The sequence below is a fragment of the Anabrus simplex genome, chromosome 2 (assembly GCF_040414725.1).
Source record: "Anabrus simplex isolate iqAnaSimp1 chromosome 2, ASM4041472v1, whole genome shotgun sequence".
NCBI classification, from domain to species: domain Eukaryota; kingdom Metazoa; phylum Arthropoda; class Insecta; order Orthoptera; family Tettigoniidae; genus Anabrus; species Anabrus simplex.
In genome coordinates, this window is record NC_090266.1 from 759511595 (window position 1) to 759528292 (window position 16698).

Below are 16698 nucleotides of genomic sequence, written 5' to 3' on the forward strand. Positions count from 1 at the left end.
GGAGAACCGAGACGGGAGGGTGGGACAGGGGACGAGCTCACACGCGGAAGGATACTTTTCCTCAGCTCCTGAGTTGAATTTCAGTATAGTACGTAAAATGTACGCCAGATGTCCCACGGCGATGCATAATCAATTCATACTTTGTGTGTCAAGGTTGCCAATACGAATCTCGAAGATAACCGAGGTCTACCGATTCAGCACTAGGGAACCGAAGTATCATTAAAAGTTTCGCGTACTATAAACACAACACTATCTTCCACCACACAAACACGCGGTTTCCTCTACACCGCAGATGCCACTCACCCTCGTCATAGGGTTTGCGTTATAAGGACTGTACTCGGCAAACAAGTCACACAAGATAATAATAATAGTAATAATAATAATAATAATAATAATAATAATAATAATAATAATAATAATAATAATAATAAACTTCCTAAAAGAATGGTCAGTGAATCAGCAGACCGGGCAGGTTCCAGCCGGCTTGAAGGGCATAGCTTGTATTTCCGTGTATTGTTCTCGTCGGCTGGCTTACCTGTGAGTTTTTTGGAGATTCAGCGGAAATGTTCCGACTCTAGCCACCTCAACAATGTTCTGGTTCACATCATCCGAGCTATAAAAGGGTGGCTAGCCACGGACAGTAACTCAGTGTTGGGCTCCGAGGTGGAGTCAGTGTTAGACTTAGTGGTGAAGTCAGTGTGACACTCAGTGTGTTGGGGTTGGGTGGCTGTGCTGAGAGCGACAGAGGAGTTGGTTGTCGATAGTGTCCCACCGAGATCTGAACGAGGAGCTGTTGTTGTGGTGTCGGAGGGTCCAGTGAGTGGGTGGACTGGAGATGACGGAGCGAGAGCACCGCGTGTTTGTGTATTTCTGTGGACTTAGGATCGCCGTGAGTCTGCGAGCGAAGCCGCTATCGTGAGGGTGAGAGTAAATGGACCTGTGTTAATGTTCACTGTTGTGAGTATCGTCCTGCTGTTGAATACAGTTGAGCTGTTTAGTTGTTGACTGCCTGTGACTGTGTGAATTAGTGGCCTGTCTCGAGTTGCACTAAGAAATAGTCATCGTTTGTTGTGTAAACCGTAGCCCTGTCAAATCCAGCGGTCTACACAGAGCCACTGTATGAGGTGACTGGACTTGGGGACGTGGAAGTAAGGATTAGCCGTCCCCAGATAATAGCAATGGGCCTGGCCGCCTGCTGTGCCGTAAGGAAGAGAGACTTGTAAACAGACAGCAATTAGTAAGTGTGGCTATTCATAGGTGAATAGACTTGTGTGTGTATGTGAGTTTGTGCATTTATTGGGTCATACTGAAATAAATTACAGTAATGAAACAGACGAACTTTTATTCATAACACTGTATTATCATGTCTATTATTATGAGCCGTGGAAACATCAATCCAAATCCTATTCGTTAATGTAACAGCATACTGCTCTGTCTCCCTCGCACTTCTCTGATGTAAATGGATAGCATAACTGGATAAAAATGCGAAGACTCCTGTCAACTCTTAAATGTGTTATCTTCTTCTGCTTAACTGTGGTTGGTATACTAGAAACTAAAGGTAAGCCATTCCCTTAAACTCATTTTCAATCTTTTTGTCGCAAATGTCATTATTTTAAGCTGATTTACGGCCCGTTAATTAGACATTCAACATAAATAGCGGAGGAAAATGGGAGGATACCTGTTGAGTGTTACCGTAATAGTAAGCTATAAACAACGTAACAGCACAAAACACGTCGTTAAAATAATTACAGCTTGCTATTTCTGAGCAATTTACTCTTATTAGAGAAACGTATTCTTATGTTATTACCGGCTGCCGTGAGTGCAAGATTTGTACAGCTGGGGCATCGATGGTTGAACAATATTCAGCTGACTTCTTCAAGACTCATCCGAGGGAAAAGGAGTAGCCTAGCCGAGGTGGTAATCGTCTGCTAGTTTCAATCATAACGACGTGGGTTCGATTCCACGTCAAGAAGTAGAAACATTTAGAAACGAGTTTTCCACTGCTTGAGAGGCACCGAGACTGCACCAAGAACGAGAATCAGATTAATTCCTGGGGGCAAAGGCTGCCGGGAAAAGTTAATCACTCTATCCCTCTTAGTACCGAAGATCCACTCATTCATTGAACTTCATGTTCTGTACGGAGATAACTTTGATTTGCCTCTGCACTCTCCATGGAAAGGCTAGAATTGTAGTTTAATTCAAGGATCAGGGTCACATACTTTCAAGCATTATACCCGACAATAATAATAATAATAATAATAATAATAATAATAATAGTATGGATTCAGCCACCATTTTGCAGTACATCTAAATTGCTGCCATATTGGCATTCTATCAAATACTTTTCTTTCAGTTTTGAGATTCCTATTTTGTTGCTGTCTAGGAGCTTACAAATAGGTGCAATGACGTCAAATCAGAAAGTACCGTATTCACATTCTTTGCTAATCCTATTACTTTATGAAGCAGTTCCATCCCTGCCTTTCCACCTTATTTTACCACTAGCAAGATACCCGTGCTTCGCTACGGTATTATACTGAAATTTATAATTGATTGCTTAACATTTTATATATAATCCGCCAAAATTCGTGATCTGACGGCGAAGTTCCGCCCATTTTTCAATCTTTCTCTCCAACAATCGATTTCGTACTTCCAGGGCTAGCTCCAGGTACCGGTATTCCACCCGGTTATTTGGGTCCCTAATGGTTTTTCATCTTTTCCTATAAGCCTTTTTAATATGGATCAAATCCTTGAGGAGATCCGACGTGGTGTCATCTCGGGTGCCTTGGCGGTACTGAACTTGCGGCCGGACTGCATTCGTAGTCATTACCCAGCCAGGACCCGTTTCCAGCGCGGTCCACATATTTTGACGACGGTCCAGAACATTATTATTATTATTATTATTATTATTGTTACCGTGTTTTTGTGGTAGTTAGAGGTGAAAGAAGGTGCGGGGTGGTGAACAGGTCTCAAGCTACGAAAGTAAAATTAATTTAAAATTTAACAAGGTTATATTTTCTTTTCAAACTCAGAAATAACAAGAATGGCAGGTACAGAGTAGCAAGGCAACAAAGAGCAACAATAGTATTTACAGGTTTTGGGCTTCGGGCCCCGAACTTCCAATTCTCGAGCAGTTAGCCCGAATTTACATGTACATAAGGTTTAGCAAAGGGGCAGAAAACCCCAATCATGCCCAGGAGCACTTGCTCCGAATTACACAGTAATACCTCCTAGAGGCACGCAGAAACAAATTGCAAAAGAGCGATCCGCTCTCAAAGTTTTAAGCCTATCACAAGGCCACACCTAACTCTACTTTCAAGCTGTCCTCTAAGGACGTAAGCACAGGGGTAAAATACCCAACCTACTGAGGTCTATTAAGCGATAAAAGGATAATTACATGACCTCTAAAATAACAATTTGAGAGGAGGCGATCTGCACTCCTAATGTATTTGTTTCAAAACCTAATTTGGCTCTAGGCCACTGATGCAAGGGCTAATCCCATACTAAAGAGGTGACTTTAGAAAGAAACAAATTTACATAATGTTAAGGAAGAATAGGTTGAGAAAATAAGTTCACCTCAAAACAATATGAGTGGGAGCTCGAGAGGGTTAAGCAATCTCTGTCCCAATATGTAGTTTAAAAGATAGAATAGATACAAGTTTCTTTACATTTTAAGGAAGGTTACATAATGGAAAAACTTCGGACCCGCCCCGAGAGTTAAACTGCTGAGCAAGCAAGAAAAGAAGTAATTAATCGGCCATTACCTGGTTGTTGACTGCCGCCGAAGAAAGAGGCGCTTCCCGCCCCCTGCTATGTACTTTACACACGAAAAGATGGAACAGAAGTGGCGCAGAGACCCTAAAATCAGCAGTTTATATACTCTCGCGGAAAGTTCGAGGCGTTTTAGGAAGGAAAACACCCGCCCACAATCTTTTATTGGTGGTTAAAGAAAACCCCTACACAAGAAGAAGAAGAAGAAACACATCATTGGTGGAAAATTAATTTAAGAAATTCGGGATTGGCTAAATTCAAAACAAGGGGAAAGAAAGGGTTAATATTGCCAACTTAAACAATGACTGAAAGAAATTTAGCAAAAAAACAAACTTTTGAAATTAAATTTTCTCCAAAAAAACAGTTCTTTCACTCCGCACTAGGGTGCACTATTGTTGATCTTCAGTAGTGTCCTCTAGAAGAGAAAGTTCACACTTCTTACTACAAGCAAAACAAAAATACGTCGAAAATGACACAGTTCAAAAACTCCAAAATTTCCAGGTAGTGACATCTTCTGAGAAAGTAGAAAATTAATACCATAGATAAAGTTCAGACTTCCTCCAGCAGAGGAGTTTCAACTGGCGCAAATTTTAAATAAGCGGCGTGGAGGTGTACCGCCCGGTACAATTATTATTATTATTATTATTATTATTATTATTATTATTATTATTATTATTATTATTATTATTATTATTATTGTAGTTGTACCGGGACGTACACCTGAACGCCGCAAATTCAAACTAAGCGCCTTTTTAAACTACCCTATCGACCAAAAGGTGAAACTGATAATACCTGAACTTGGAACTTTAATGGGAAGATGTCACCTCTGAAAAATTAAGTAATTGTGTTATGATGAAGTTTCCTAAACTGATTGAATTTCTCCTTGTTTTGGTTTGCTATACATCGAGAAGTTTGGACATATTTCCACAGATGACTCAACCAGAACTATGGTCATGCACTCTGGTGCAAGGTGAAAGAAGTTACAACTTAAAGAAGTTTCGTATTTTTAAGTTTTTATAACTGAATCTATGTTCATTTATTTTTGGATTGGCAACACTTATTTTTCTTTCCGCCAGTTTTGAATCGGGCTGATCATAAATTTTTGTAATTAATTTTCAACCAATCCCGCATTTCTTGTTCACTTTGAATTTGCCAATACAATGTGAGAGGGCGGGTCTGGATTAGTCTTGAATTCACTCGAACCTTCCCTGAGGGTATATAAGTTGCGGCTTTTCGAATGTCCTTGCCAATTGATCGTCGTCCTTCTGAGTGTGTGTGTTAAGGCAGGAGGAGGAGTGCCTCTTTCTTCGGCCAGAAGAAAATCTACAAGTTAATGGCCACATAAATTCTATCTTTCTTGCTTTATCCCCCAATTAATCCGAGGGGAATGTACGAATCTTTAATTATGTAACAAACTTTTCTAAAACGTAAATCTTTGGGCTAATGTAAATATTTCATGAAGTTTTAACTGTAAATCGGGATAGAGAGTGAGTTACCCTCTCGAGTTCCCCTTCATCTTGGTTTGAGGTGACTACGTCTTAAAAACTGTTTTCTGTTGTAATGTATTAAAGCAATTTCCATGCGTGCCACATCAGTAGTTTGGGACTATCCCCTGTTTCACCGGCCGAGAGCCCCTGTAGGTTGTAATTTTTTCCATTATCGGGAGCGCAGTGTTCGCCTCCCTTCAGTTTGTGTTCGGGCCGTCATTTAACCTGTTCCTTTTTCACAAAGGCCCAGTAGATTGGCCACTAGATACGCCTGTGTTGTCAGATTTTCATGTTATGTTGCCCTGAGTGGGCTGAAGAAACTGAGAGCCTGTTAGCTCTTTTCAAAATTTTGTAATAGTGAAGGGTGCCTCTGGAGGCCTTGACTTTGTAATTTAGGGAGCGAATGCTCTTGAATTAGGGGATTTCTGCCCTTGACTTAATAAGTTCTCATTTGTGTTGTGTTCTTGAGCTGGTAGTTCAAAAATTGTAAAACTAGGGGCTTGAAGCCCATAATTGTTAGAGTTCTGAATTTTGGATTTTCCAAATCTGGTTTCAAGATTGCTAATTGTACCTGTCATGTTGTTATTTGTTAATTTTTGACATTCTAAAGAAATATAACCTTAATTAAAGTTTTTATTCAATTCTTGATGTTGTAGTTAGACCCATTCTAGCCCACACCTTCTTCTACCTCTCTCCGCGTCCCACAAATACTCCGGAAAAATTATTATTATTATTATTATTATTATTATTATTATTATTACTATTGATGTTCTGCACTCCGCAGCAAGATTCAAGACCGCTACTTGGCGGTAAAATGCATCTGCTGCCATTGTCATTGCTGACAATGTGACCAGCACCGTTGTCGCGCGTAGGCAAGTGCGCGGGATTTCTGTCGATACGAATGATATACATCCGTGCATTATTGACCTTACTATAGAGGTGAACAATTGCACGGTCAATGTCATTCATATCGTTTACTTCAAATGTGTTTCAATGTTATTTATATGCCAGGAGAATCTACTGTGATCTCACTTTAAATTCTCCAAAGGAAAATATGGCTCTTGAAAACGAAGTCAGAAAAGATTAAATATGATCGGTTTATGATCAGAATCAAGTAAATTATGAACAGTAAAATCAATTGGTCTCAACTTCTTTTTCACCCGACCGCCGTTAAGTTGATCCCCCCCCCCACAAAAAGATGGCGTGTTTCTTTATGTTTAAAGGAGATTCCGAATACCACTGTTTACTTTCCGTTTTGAGATATAAGTATCCCCATAAAAATAATTCACTTTTTTCACTACCCTTCACATTCTCCCCTTAAGTGAACTTTCCGACAAATATACTTCTTTCTTTATTAGTAAAGTATCCTCTAAATACCAATTATCACAACTGTAACATCTTCAGTTTTTGAGACATGTGTCGTCATAAAAGGGAATGCCTGGCCGAGGCGGTAAAGGCGTGCTCGGTTCGGCCGGAAGGACGTGGGTTCGAATCCCCGTCAGGAAGTCGTAAGATTTAAGAAACGTGATTTCCACTTCCGGAGGTGCATATGGCCCTGAGGCTCACTCAGCCTACACCAAAAATGAGTATCAGGTTAATTCCTGGGGGCAAAGGCGGCCGGGCGTAGAGCTAACCACCCTACCCCATCACGTGCCGAGGTTAACAATGGCGGAAGCCTTTACCTTCCACTCCTCCAAGGGCCTTCATGGCCTGTACGGAAGTGACTTTGCTTTTTTTGTCGTCATAAAAGGAATTCAACTCCTTTTCACCCCCGCCCCCGAAATATGATTTCACCCCCGAAATGGGTATTTCTTTGTTTTTAAATGAGATCCAAATACCAATTTTCACGTCTGTAATAACTTTAGTTTTTATTAGATGTAAGTTTCCTCATACAATTAATTCAATTAATTTTTCAATTCTTTCACCCTTCCCCATTCATTGGTTTTTCCGAAATCAAAGGAATGTGAGGTTTTTTTACTTTTAAAGCAGATTGCAAATACCATTTTTCACGTCTGCAAAATCTTTCGTTTTTGAGATAATAGTAGCTTCATACAAATAATTCAACTAATTTTTCAAAATATTATTATTATTATTATTATTATTATTATTATTATTATTATTATTATTATTATTATTATTATTATTATTATTATTATTATTATTATTATTATTATTATTATTATTATTATTATTGGTGGTGGTGGTGTTATTGATGATGATGTTCTGGACCCCAGTGCAAGATAAAGGACCGCTACTTGGCGGTAAATTTCATCTAGTACCATTGTCATTGCTGGCAATGTGACCAGCACCATTGTCGCGCATAGGCAAGTGCGCGGGATTTCTGGCGATACGAATGATACACTTCCGTGCATTACTGACCTTATTATAGAGGTGAACAATTGCACGGTCAATGTCATTCCTATCGTTTATTTCAAATGTGTTTCAATTTTTATTTATATGCCAGGAGAGTGCCTTTGCTGACAGGACCTAGTGTTTACAGTGCACTATGTCTTCTGGTATAGGCTAGAGCAATTTTGTTACTTTCATTGATCTGTCTCAGCTTTATCCTTGGTTTTGACAAAATGAAAGTGACTGAGGTATGAATGATACTAGTTATGCCATTCGTTATGCAGCCAGTCCCTGCTATGCATGGTGTGAAAATATTGTTCATAGGGTCGGTTGGTGCATGCATTTCAGTGGGCTTGGCAGACTGATATGTAATAGCAACTTCTGGCTCGGTGAGGAAAGCAACGGGAAACTACCTCGCTCCTCATTTCCCTAGTACGCCTCTTCAGTGATGCCTAGGCCATCTATGACAGCTGATGGCCGAGCTGTTGAGGATCCAACCAGCCTTCGGGCTGAGGACTAAACATACATACATGCCAGGAGAATCTGCTGTAATCTAAGAACGTTCTCCGAAGGAAAAGATGGCTGTTGAAAACGAACCCAGGAAAGATTAAAAATGATCGGTTTATGATCAGAATAAGTACATTATGAATAGTAAAAACAATTGGTCTCAACTCCTTTTTCACACCGCCGCCGTTAAGTTGATTTATCCCCCATCCGCAAAAAAAAGGCGTGTTCCCTTATGATTAAAGGAGATTCCAAATACCAAGGTTCACGTCTGTTACCTTCAGTTTTGAGATATAAGTATCCTCATAAAAAAATTCACTTTTTCCACTTCCTTTCACACTCCCCCCCCTCTAGCCGCCCTTAAGTGAATTTTCTGGCAAAAAATACTTGTTTCTTTAATAGTAAAGGATCTTCTAAATAGCAATTATCACGACTGCAACATCTTCAGTTTTGGAGATATGTACCCTCAAAAAAGGAATTCAACTCATTATCACCCCCGCCCCCCAAGGTGATTTCCCCCCAAAACGCGTTTTCCTTTGTTATTAAAGGAGATCCAAATGCCAATTTTCACGTCTGTAACAACATTAGTTTTTATTACATGTAAGTATCCTCATGCAATTAATTCAGTTATTGTTCCAATTCTTTCACCTCCCCGTTCATTGCATTTTCCGAGAATACGCGTTTTTTTACTTTTAAAACACACTCCAAATAGGAATTTTCACGTCTGCAACATCTCTCCTTGTTGAGATAATAGTATCCTCATACAAATAATTCAACTAATTTTTCAATTATCACCCCCCCCCCCTTTAGTGGATTTCAGAAAACAAAAAAATTCGTATTTCTTTATTTTTAAAGGAGATTCCAAATTTCACGTCTGTAACATCTTCAGTGTTTGAGATAACAGTATCCTAATTAAAGGAATTCAACCCCATTTTGAGTCACTTTTACCCACCCCGCTCCGAAGTGTTTTCTCTGAAATCAAAAATACACGTTTCTTTATTTTTAATAGAGATCAAAATACCATTTTTCACTTCTGTAACATGTTAAGTTTTTTAGATATATTGTAGAAATGGTCATTTTAGAATTTCGCCTCCTTTTTAGTTCCCCTTAAGTGGAGTTTCAAGAAACAAATCATCTATGTTTCTTTACTTTTACAGGAGATTCCAAATACCAATTTGTACGTCTGTAGCATTTTACGCTTCTGTGATATACTGTAGATACAGTCTTTCTAAAAACTCACCCCAGTTTGTCACTCCTGCTTAACCCCCATTAATTGGATTTTCCAAACACAAGAAATATGTTTCTTTATTTTTAAAGGAGATCCCAAATACCAATTTTCAGGTCTGTAATATCTTCAGTTTCTGAGATATAAGTATCCTCATTAAAGGCATTCAACCCCTTTTTCACCCCTTATCGCCCCTCCTATTGGGATTTTCCGAAAACAAAAAACTCGTTTCTTTATTTTTAAAGGAGATTCTAAATACCAATTTTTACATCTGTAAACTTTTAAAGTTTTGAGATGCACTCATTTTAAAAATTCACACCGCTTTTAACTCCCCATTTATTGGATTTTTTCAAAAACAAAAAATACATGTTTCTTTATTTTAAAAAAACATCCCAAATACCAATTTTCAGGTGTGTAATATCTTCAGTTTCTGAGATATAAGTATCCTCGTTAAACGCATTCAACCCATTTTTCACCCTTTTTCACATCTCCTACTGGGATTTTCCGAAAAAAATACGTATTTCTTTCTTTTTGAAAAATATTCTAAATACCAATTTTTACACCTGTAAACTTTTAACGTTTTAAAGTTTTGAGATGCACTCATTTTAGTAATTCACCCCCCTTTTCACTCCCTTAGCGACAGAATATCCAAAAATCCTCTCTTAGCCAGCACCTACAGTACATTGTAATATAAATGTATCCTCAAAATTTCATTCCTTTATATCCAGTAATTTTGGCTCGGCGATGATGAGTCAGTCAGTCAGTCAGTCAGTCAGTCAGGACATGTTCTTTTATATAGATAGATAGATAGATAGATAGATAGATAGATAGATAGATAGATAGATAGATAGATAGATAGATAGATAGATAGATAGATAGATTTCAGGCCTAATTCCATATTTACCTACTGCTTTGTGGCAGTGCAATTTATTTACCACCCTTGCCACCTTCTCAAGGGCAACATAACTGACCAGCATTGTTAACCTCTCCCATGAACTCCATTGTTCTCGACTGCAGTAGAGATATTTCCTTTTACATTAAGAAAATTTGAAAATATTCCTTCTATCCGTCCAGTGTTTCTCCAGGATCTACGATGTGTTCACTAAATTTACCCAAACCATTATTCTTCTATTCCTTCTCTTTCTGAGATTCTGTTTTACAGTCCAGAATGTTTCCCTGCTGCTTGACCAAGCTTTTCCAGGTTATTACCAAAATCTTCCCACAATTTCTTCTTGAACTCTAGATTGATTTGCTTCGCTCTGTTTCTTTCATCTACATACAATTCTCTATCAGCATCACTTCTTATTAGGAAACTATTTGATACGTATTCCCTTCTACGTTTACAATTTGCTCTGCTTTATCTTTCCAGAATTTACACACACTTGTTCCTAGTTATCTATCCTATTCCCGTTGCTCATACAACATCCCTGTGTGCCAACCATTCTCTTTCTATATCCTGAACTTAATGACTGTCTACGTTTTGAAGCTGTTCACTAATCATTTCCATGTACTTCTGTCTAATTTAGTCGTCCTAGACGACCATTATCCGTCTGCAGACACACTTCACTTCCTCTATTCTAAGTCTTGTGGTACTTCACTAATCAGATAGTGGCCTGTATCATTGGAAATATCACGAAATTTCCGTGTGTTCCTAACATATTTTCTGAATTTTAAGTCAGTTACGAGATTACCTATTGTGGATCTGCTGCCATAACTTCCCATATGGAGCGGTCAATAGCCTTATGCTTCAAGAATGAATTTTCAACGGTTAAGCCCGTAATAGCACACACGCTCAGCAAACGCTTCCCGTTCCTATTAGCTTCGAAATCTTCCCAACATTTATCCGTCACCCTCTCAGATTCTTCAGTTCTATTTCCAATTCTTACAATGAAATCGCCCATTCGCACTATCCTACCCTTGCAGTTGACCCTGACTACGATGTCACCGAGTTCTTAATAAAACTTGTCTACTTCATCCACATCTGGTCCCTCACTGAGTCTAAGATGATTCAGTCCTCATTCCTCCAACCGCTAAATCTATCGCATCATTCGTTCATATCAGAAACCGCAACTGTTTCTATTTCTTGGTGGGAGCTGTATTTTTTATCTGTCTGTTTTCACAAATTGGAGCAAACTCTAAATTCCACCGAAATCTAAGTCTGTTTATGGCTGCGACAATGTGGAAGCTACTGAGATATGGTTGATTCTGAGTAATGATATTCGGAGCTCAACTAGTGCATCCTGAAGTGTGGAAGGTGAGACTCACAGGGCTGGTCGTGCTGGAACAGCACTTCTAACCCAGTGAAGAAAGCAATAGCGAACTACTTCACACCTCCTCTTGCCTCGTGCAGTTCATTTTAGTGCCATCATCGGGTTTTGCGGTTTCCCTACAACCGCATAACTTTTGGTGGCGCTGTTTGATTAATCAACAGAAATGGTTCACCTGATAAACTGTTCTACCTCACACTCTGCCCTTCCCCTTCTAACACCTGTTATTAACACCTTAAGTACGCGTATCCCTTCCTCATTATCTCTCGTTGCCCAAACATCATTAACCGCTAACACATCCAGACGCATCCACTCTGTTGATTCAGCCATTACTACTTTATTCCTTTCTTGCATTCTTGACTTTTCTTTTCTTGTATGTACATGAATAAATAAAAACATAATATGAATGATAAAATTGAAGACCTGGGAAATATGATAAAAACTTCATTTTTAAAATTTTATTTTCCTGCATAGTCACTAATAATGTTGTCTAATAGTCACCATCTTGTACTGTATAGTGTTCACTTACCGTTCTTAAGGATTTGCTTCCGTTGCCTCTGCTGCAAGTCCAAAGCGGAACTGCGCATACCCAACAAATTCCGCCATTGTCGGCGAGTCTCTCCTGAAGTAAACACGTTCATCTCATTCCAAGTGTAAACTATTCTATTCTGCGGCATCTCGAAGCGTGGCGAGGTAGGTCGAGGTGTTCCATCATCTCCATTGCCTCCTCCTCCTCCTCCTCCTCCGGTTCCATTCATGTATGGGCCAGAGTTGGGTGAGTTCCGAAGTGTATCCATACATAGAATGCCAGGGTCGGACACAGATCCCGTGTTGTAGCATCTTCCCACTGCTTGCAGTCGTTCCTGCGCATAAGAATATACAAATTAATGTTCAGGAGAGAAGTGAAATGCATGCATCTGTGTCATTCTTATGAAAATGAAACGTGTACAGTCGAAATATTCAAAGACGCGTTCTGACAATTCTTAGTGGGAGGTCAGTTTACTGTCTGTCTGGGTGGAGAGAAGGGAGTAGAGGTGTGGTTGGCGTGGGAACGAGGGTGGACCCACTGAAGATGCCATGGAGATAAGCCTGCTGGCCAGCTTATGTTGCTTGGAGTTGCCAAACCTCTCACTTGTGAGTTGCGTACACTGACTTAGCAAATGTCATGGGATAGTCACCTAATAGCGTGTGGGACCTCCTCTGGCCCTGCGAACTGCAGTGAGACGCCGTGGAAGTGAGTCGACAAGTCCCTGGTAGTCCTCTGGACGCAGCTGACACCAAATCGTTTGCAGAGCGGCCGCCAATGCTGGTCTGTTCGTGGGTGCAGGATCTATGGCATGGAGCCTGCATTCCAGGACATCCCAGATATGCTCGATAGGGTTCATATCGGGGCTCCTGGGTGGCCATGGCAGTCGTTGGATCTCCGTTTCATGTTCCTGGAACCATTCCAGGGCGACGTGGGAGCGATGTGGCAGCGCGTTATCATCTTGAAACACCGCAGAACCGTCTGGGCGCTGGAAGGCCAAAAATGGATGGAGATGGTCTCCGAGCAGCTTAACATGCAGCGTACCATTCAAAGTCTCTTCCAGAACAACTATGGGGCCCATTCCATACCAGTAAAATGCACCCCAGACCATAACAGAGACACCAGCGCCCTGGACCACACCTTCGAGGCAGGCGGGATCCATCGCTTCATGTGGTCTGCGCCATACACGGTGCCTCCCATCGGCATGGTGCAGTAGAAATCGTGATTTGTCCGACCATATCACGTTACGCCATTGTTCCAGTGTCCATCCCTGGTGACTGGCGACAAATGCGCGTCGTTGTGCTCGATGACGTTGGGTTAACAGTGGCACCCGTGTGCGGCGCCGACTCCCATACCCCATAGAACCCATGTTCCTACGGATTGTCCACTGGGAGACGTGTCTAGCACGGCCTGTGTGAACTGAGACGTGATTTGTTGCACGGATTTCCGTCTGTCACTATTGACAATCCGTCTCAGATGTCGCCAGTCACAGTCATCGAGGGTGGCTGGACGGCCGGTCCTTCGTCTGTTGTGGACGGTGACACCCGCATTCAACCATTCACGATACACCCTGGACACGGTTGATCGTATGAAGCCGAATTCTCGCATCACTTCCGAAATCGCATTTCCCATCCTTCGGGCACCGACCACCATACCCCGTTCGAACGGTGTCATCTCACGACGACGTTCCATGTTACACCTGTCACATACACAGCCACTGCTCACAAGGTCTCCTATACAACTGCCGCTGGCACAGCTGGCATGTGGTGCGCAGACAACACACCTGCGCATCAGTGCTCCGCTATCCCATGACATTTGCTCAGTCAGTGTACAACAGAACACAGCGGTCTGAACGAACGAACAAATCAGTCGAAGCGAAGGGAAGGACAAAGGAATGCAGGAATGTGACAACACCGTGCAATGGCACATGCAATGTTCCTCCCTCCGGCCCTATCTGTCAGAACGTTTCTTTTAATATTACGGGTATAGTGTAAAACACAGTATTCTTCTAAAGCAGATTGTTTCTGCTTCATTGTGGCTCAAATTCAGCAACACATTCTGGAAGGCGTTATTAGATGATTAGAACGTGAGAATGGTAGTATGATTTTTAAGATTTTTTTTTTGGTAATATTGTTTCTATATAAAGACTGACAGCTTACTGAAGCAGAAGTGAGATTAAATGTCTTGATATTCTGACCATTCACAACGTCATATACAATTTAACGTGGAATTCAAACCACAAGATATGAGTCCTTTTCGAAAAACTTTAAACAATTCTTGGAATTTGAACACAGTCATATTGGAAAGAATCTAGCACCGATGTCACTGAATATTACGCTCCCAATTCGGTGTTAAAGATAGTTATTTTTATCCAATGTGAATTTTAACAGATACTATATTTGTACTCAGATACTAAGAGAACTTTCTTTTTAGAAGAAGTGCAACAACTTTTATATTTCAAAAAAATGGGTTGGTAAAGGAAGTGTTGAGGACGTAGGTATTGGAGCGGCATACTCACTAACATCTCACGAAGGTGTTCTCAGTGGGAATCCCGGCCAATATACATGAGATTTTTGAAATGAGAAATCTCGTGTCTGTGATTGGGATTCCACGTCCTTTTTTTTGCAATTTGCTTTACGTCGCTTCCACGCAGATAGGTTTAATGGCAACGATGGAACAGGAAAGGGCTGGGAGTGGAAAGGAAGCGACTGCAGTCTTCATTAAGGTACAGCCCTAGCATTTGCCTGGTGTGGAAATGGGAAACCATGGAAAACCATCTTCAGAACTGCCGACAGTATGGTTCGAACCCACTCTCTCCCGAATGCAAGGTGACAGCTACGTCACTCAAACCGTGTAGCCACCAAGTAAAATTAAACGCCCTGCAGTTATGACCATGACACCAACAGTCACGTAAGGCTATAAGCTTGTGTACCTTTTCTTTAACGAGTACAACTTCAACCAGTTTTTATAAATTATAGAAGGTCTTGCGCAAAGTGACAAACCGACCACTTTCATTTCCGATGCAATCCGGTGTAGCCTACAAAGATAGGTGTCACATGAACTTGTAACACCGTAGATTGCACTGTATATTTAATGGATATTTCTTAGTAAGACAGATACTGGAATTGCACATGTGTCTGGGCATATAAAAAGCTGCGCTGATCTCCGGTATACTTAAAACATTTTCATCAAACTCCTGGAATAAACTACTTTCCCTGCCACAAAATGTAGCCACAGCACCGTTTTAAGCACCACTTTTCTAAGGCCTGTACCAAAGAAGAAACATCTTCGTCTAAGTAATGAAGCCATGGAACTATTAATTTAGTCCTCTTTTTCCAGAGAAAAGAATGATTTCTGCTACCCTCGTAAGTAATTTAAGGGAGCATGTTATAAATAAAATACCTGTATTTATTAGTTTAGAAATTTTGTTAATAGAATGAACATCCTGTTTCACACTTGAAATGTTCTGTTTCCCACTTGAAACACGCATTTTTTATTTTAGTTTGTAAATAGATGAAAACTTTGTTAATGGAATAAACATTATTTTTCACCCTATCCTCTTTCCTTTTATCAAATGAAGAGTGTATATAGTAAAACCGCTATTCTGTTTATAATTATAAAATAAAATAAGGAAATGTGTTTCACACTCATTTTTCTCCCACTTCTTCATTACTTACTTATTCTATTAAGCATAGGCGAAATCACTAAAATTCTATTTTTTGTGACATTCCCGACTAGAATCATCCGTTGTTTGCATCGTGAATTCACACAGTGAAATTTAACGTTTTGGTTATCTCGCAATACATGTGACAACAGTGTACCAATGAGTGAGTCACTTGAACTTCCGATTTTCCGACCTGCTCGATCTGCCCAGACTCGATTCTGCTCATGATCAGACGGCGTGGACAGTTCGGTAGACTCATTTGTTCAGTGAAGTTGGGCGCTTCTTCGGGTTTGGTACTTCCAAACACTCGTTGAACAAATTGCGCGAACGGGAAGCTCTGAACGAGTCTACACTAAGTGAGACTCATTTCCTATAAGTTACTAGACTGAGTGGGACTCATTCATTTAAAGAAAACTGTCTGAGCGAGTCTACAGGTCGTTCTTTTTTTCCTGCCGGGCTGAGTGACTCAGATGGTGAGGCGCTGGCCTTCTGACCCCAACTTGGCAGGTTCGATCCTGGTTCAGTCCGGTGTTATTTGAAGGTGTTGAAATAAGCCAACCTTGTGTCGACAGATTTACGGGCACGTAAATGAACCATTGGTGGACAAAAAATTTCGGCACCTCGGCGTCTACGAAAACCGTCAAAAGTAGTTAGTGGGACGTAAAACCATTATTATTATTAGGTCGCCACGCACAGCTTTAGCCTGCACCCCTCATTCAATTGCAACCTGCTGCGGTGGTTGCTCCAAGGTCAACTGGTGATAGAGAGCTATGTCCTCCCTGAAAACCGGCATTTACGATTGATACAAGGCTAACTTCCCTTCTGATGACAGAACAGGTTATTTTTAAAAAAAAAAAACGTTATCAGTGAAAGCTATTAGAGGAACACATAGCTAGTCTTGCACAATA

At 40.5% G+C, this 16698-nt stretch overlaps 1 protein-coding gene across 2 annotated transcripts in view; it reads right to left on the bottom strand.

Moving 5' to 3' along the window:
* Positions 1-16698, bottom strand: part of LOC136864439 (protein white) — a 286015-nt gene that overhangs the window by 109623 nt on the left and 159694 nt on the right. The window contains exons 1-2 of one of the 2 annotated variants that reach the window (XM_067141437.2): positions 12779-12887; positions 12130-12463 (exon numbers count right to left, since the gene is read on the bottom strand). In XM_067141437.2, coding sequence (XP_066997538.2) covers positions 12130-12397 — 268 coding nt within the window. In that variant the 5' untranslated portion in view covers positions 12398-12463; positions 12779-12887. Of the gene's footprint in view, positions 1-12129; positions 12464-12778; positions 12888-16698 lie in introns of those variants that run through there. The other variant, XM_067141436.2, reaches the window with a different exon arrangement.